We start from the raw sequence: 4,371 nt of genomic DNA on the forward strand, positions 1-4,371 counted from the left end.
ATGAGGAATCAGTTGCTTAAGCAGGAAATTTTGGAGTTCCAAAAAAGAGAAGCTGCTGCTGGAGGCTTGAGCCAAGGAGATCTATTACTACTGAGAAGCAAAGTTGCGAAATTTAATGCAAACCTGGCTAGAATTACAACATGGTGGAGACAAAGATCTAAATGCCAGTGGATGGATGAAGGCGAGAAAAACATAAGGTATTATCACACTTATGCTTCAGCCAAGAAGAAGAGCAATCAACGTCTACAAATTGCTCGGGAGGATGGATCATTGGTTTCAAATCATGAAGTCATCCATAATATTATGGAGAATTTCTTCAAAAAGAAATGGTGCAAGCGCAGATGTGATTTGAAGAATTGGCCGAATTTCAAAAATTCTGATTGCATACATGGTTATACGAGGAAAATTCTTGAAGCTGAATTCACTATTGAGGAGTTTAAGTTAACACTCAAGAATACGGGTAATAACAAATCTCCTGGAGCTGACGGTGCAAATGCCTATTTTTTCAAAAATTATTGGAGCATTGTGGAACAAGCTACATGGAATGCTGTTAACAACTTTTTCAAAACAGGGGAAATGCTGGAGCAATGGAAGGAAACGATGGTTGTGCTGATTCCGAAATATACAAAATGCTAAAGAATGCTCCAAGTTCAAGCCAATATGTCTATGTCAAACAATTTACAAGATGGTTGCTGGTATGATTCTAAATAGATTCAAAAACTATATTCCGAGAGTCATTTCTGAGTTCTAGGGAGCGTTTGTACCGAGCAGGAGTATTTCAGATAACTGCCTTATTGCACAGGAACTTATTTGTAAGATGAGATCATCTATTGCTAATCCAGGTTATTTCCTTCTTAAACTCGATATGAAGCAAGAAAATGACTGTATGTGCTAGGAAACACTTAAACGGGTTTTGAAATTGACAGGTTTTCCTGATAGATTAATCCTTCTAATTCTACAATGTGTTTCACACCCGAAATTCTCTGTTGTAATTAATGGTAAAAGAACTGATTGGATTAATGCTCAATGTGGATTCAAGCAGGGGTGTCCGCTGTCGCCTAGCCTGTTCATTTTTTGCTCGGATCTTCTATCTAACACTCTTAATGAACATAAGGTGCAGTTGGGAATGAGACTAGCATCGAATACAGAGAAGATCACACATTTGCTGTTTGCAGACGATGTCTTAGTGACTGCTGAAGCTTACAGCAGGAATGCTAAGATGTTGAAGAAATTCTTCAATTATTATTGCAGCTGGACGGGCCAGGCGATCAACTCACAGAAATCCATGGTTCTTTATGGCAAAGCTGTATCTGAAAAGAGAAGAAGTAAGTTAAACAAAATAATGGGATATAAGGAAGTCAAAGAATTACTCTACTTGGGTATTAATCTGACTCTCAGAAGAATGAAAACTGAAGACTACAATAGCACCATTGAGAAAGCAATGTGTAGACTTAATTCTTGGGGAGCTAGATGGCTTTCTCTGGCTGGAAGAATCCTTCTCATTAAAACTGCCTATTCAAGCATGATTAATTATCAGGTAGCACACTCCCTCATTCCTAAAAGAGTTTTATTAAAAGTTGACAAACTCTGTAGGAATTTCTTGTGGCACAAAGAGAATGGGAAACAAGGTTTGCATTATATTGCTTGGGATACTCTATGCTTACCTACAAGCTTAGGGGGATTTGGCATACATGGAGCTGTGGCGAGTAAAGGTCCTTTAAGATCGAGATTGGCGTGGATGTTTTTACAGAACAAGAATTCACTTCTCCTAAAATCCTCTTCAAAACGTTTGGAGCCAAAATGTGGGAGTAAAGCGCAAAGAGAGGAGCATCTACTGCTTGGAGAATTATTAAAGAGGGCATTGAGTATCTGAAACCAGTTGTTAGATGGCAAGTTAACAATGGTAATAGTATAAATATCAATGCTGATAATTGGATATTAGATAGAAGCCTCAACGGATGGCCGGCAACGTGTAATACGGTGGTCATTGACGATAAGAATGTTTCTTTTCTTATGGATGAAGATGGTAAATGTAATTCAGAAAAAATAACTGAATTCTTTTCTGAAGATATGATAAAGCTCATACAACAATTGGAGAAGGGGGATAATAATATAGAGGATAGAATGGAGCTTGTTCATACCAATACAGGTAAAACTATATCAGCATTATGTGCTGAAGCTGTCAATTTTCAAAGTGATAGTAAGTATAGAAAATATAATTGGCTGAAGAATTTAAAATTGGATCAAAAAGTTTATCTATTCTGGTGGAGAGCATTAAATGGTGCTCTACCAACGAAGGAGTGGTTAAGGTACAGAAGATTGGCTAATTCTAATGATTGTCTGAGAGGTTGTCATGAGAATGAAGACACAGAACATGTTATCATAAAATGTAGCATGCTGAAGGTATTATTACAGAGATTAAGAAGCTGCGGATTCAATGTTCCTGCATTTCAAAATATGGATGATTATACTATGGCACTAAAAGAGGGAGCTGATAAGGGTCTTGTGAAGATCTATGCTTTGGCAGTTTACCATAGTTGGAGATCAAGGAAGATGGTCAAGCACGGTAAATCTGAAATTCCTATACCTTATGCTATTGCAGAAATTATTTCCCATACTTCTCACATTCAGCCAAATCCAATTGAAAAGACATGGAACACCAACCAGGTGATGCTGTCCAAATCTTGGTGTCCCCCTCCCAACGGTTGGATTAAACTGAATGTTGATGCTGCTCTATCTGTTAACAACATGGCGAGTATAGTTGGTGTTCTAAGAGATTGCAAAGGTAAAATGTGTTGCAAATTTAGGTCTATCAACTATGTTTTGATGATTGATAAACACTCTTACTTGTCTTGGGCTGTCTTTTACTACTGACTTTTCAGAAATAAAAAATTGGACAGAAAAAGAGAGCCAGCTCAAGATGGGGTAGATTAGGGTTGAGTCAGTCTGTAATTTTATTTTTCCCTTGTTGAGTCAATTGTAATCTTTGGTGTGACTGATACAAAGTAACCCTACACACACACACACACACACACTTGAGAGACTTAGAATTTTTATTTTTACTCAAATCAGCCAGGATGATATTTACATCATCCTGGACGATCAGGCTTAAAACAGAAAATCTAATCAGGGGTTCTTAGTTAAGGCAGCCGTCATTAGCCAATCGGCCTGGATGATACTTGTATCGGCATGGACGATAGGCTCAAAATAGAAAGAAATTATCACAATAAAAAATTAAGGTATTCTATATTTTTGGTAATCGGTCAGGATGATCTTGGATCGGCCTGGACGATATTCACAATTATGCTTTAATTAATCAGATAATCAAGGAAGTAATTAAGGATGATTGATATTATCACATCATCCTAGTTGATCGCAGGATCATCCAGGATGATCTAGTAAAAAAACCTTAGTTACTCCTGGACGATCTGGATCGGACAGCTTGAATTCAGGTCGATGCTTTGGACGATTTTCCTCTAATTTGAACTGACTGGCCGGGATGATCGTGAGATCGTCCGGGACGATCAAGCCAATTTTCAATCATCCAGTTTGCATTCAAGGCGATGTTCTGGCCGATCTTCTAAGATTTGTACTAATCGGCCAGGATGATGTCCATATCGTCCTGACGATAAAGTCGGCAACTTGTAATTAATGAGCTCCTTTGAAACTCTTCTATTTAAGAGCTCTTGTTCAACATTTTTTAACATCCTTGGCTGCTGTCTTGACCTGAGAAAACCTAAAGGAGAGAGAGAGAGGGAGAGAGAGAGAGAGGATCTTGTGAGGGGGAGCTTGTGAGGGGATTCACAAGGGTTGCTTCAAGCATTATTCGACTTCTTCTTTCATAGAGTCTCTTGTCCTTGGAAGGGTTGGGAGAGGTATGTTCCAGCAAGCGATCGAGGTTCTCTGACTGCTTCAGGAGGAAGCAAAATGAGGAAGGTTCTCTGCCTTGCCGGGTGTGGCAAAAAGAGGTATTTGTAAAGGCTTCTCGACCTAGCAGTGAGGGCTAATGGAGAGTCATGATTGTAGTGCAATACTCGAAGGGCGTCTCCGAGGAGTGGACGTAGGTCGAGTTGAACGAACCACTATAAACCCTTGTGTTCTTATTTTTTACTGCTTCCGCATTTATTTTCTTCCTCACTTATTTTTGTGGTGATTTGGTTTGCATTCGTGCTTTGCTTAAATAAACTTTTTTAAATACCAATTCACCCCTCCCCCCTCTTGGTTAGCCTTGGGCCTATTCTTTAGGGCTTAACATCCCTAACTAACTTTCAAGTGATATCAGAGCGAGATTCATAAAAACTAAGTTTAAAAACTTTTTGAATTTTGATCCATGACTAACTTTGGGAATCATAATACACCGGAAGGGTATTC

At 38.7% G+C, this 4,371-nt stretch overlaps 1 protein-coding gene across 1 annotated transcript in view; it reads left to right on the forward strand.

The window, feature by feature from the left end:
- Nucleotides 1-4,371, forward strand: part of LOC114579140 — a 62,438-nt gene continuing 58,067 nt past the window's right edge. The window contains exons 1-4 of the mRNA XM_028692867.1: nt 1-603; nt 752-842; nt 927-1,865; nt 1,943-2,785. Of these exons, the coding sequence (XP_028548700.1) occupies nt 1-603; nt 752-842; nt 927-1,865; nt 1,943-2,785 (2,476 nt within the window). The remainder of the gene's footprint in view (nt 604-751; nt 843-926; nt 1,866-1,942; nt 2,786-4,371) is intronic.

This window comes from Dendrobium catenatum, unplaced genomic scaffold (assembly GCF_001605985.2).
Source record: "Dendrobium catenatum unplaced genomic scaffold, ASM160598v2 fragScaff_scaffold_176, whole genome shotgun sequence".
Classification (NCBI taxonomy): domain Eukaryota; kingdom Viridiplantae; phylum Streptophyta; class Magnoliopsida; order Asparagales; family Orchidaceae; genus Dendrobium; species Dendrobium catenatum.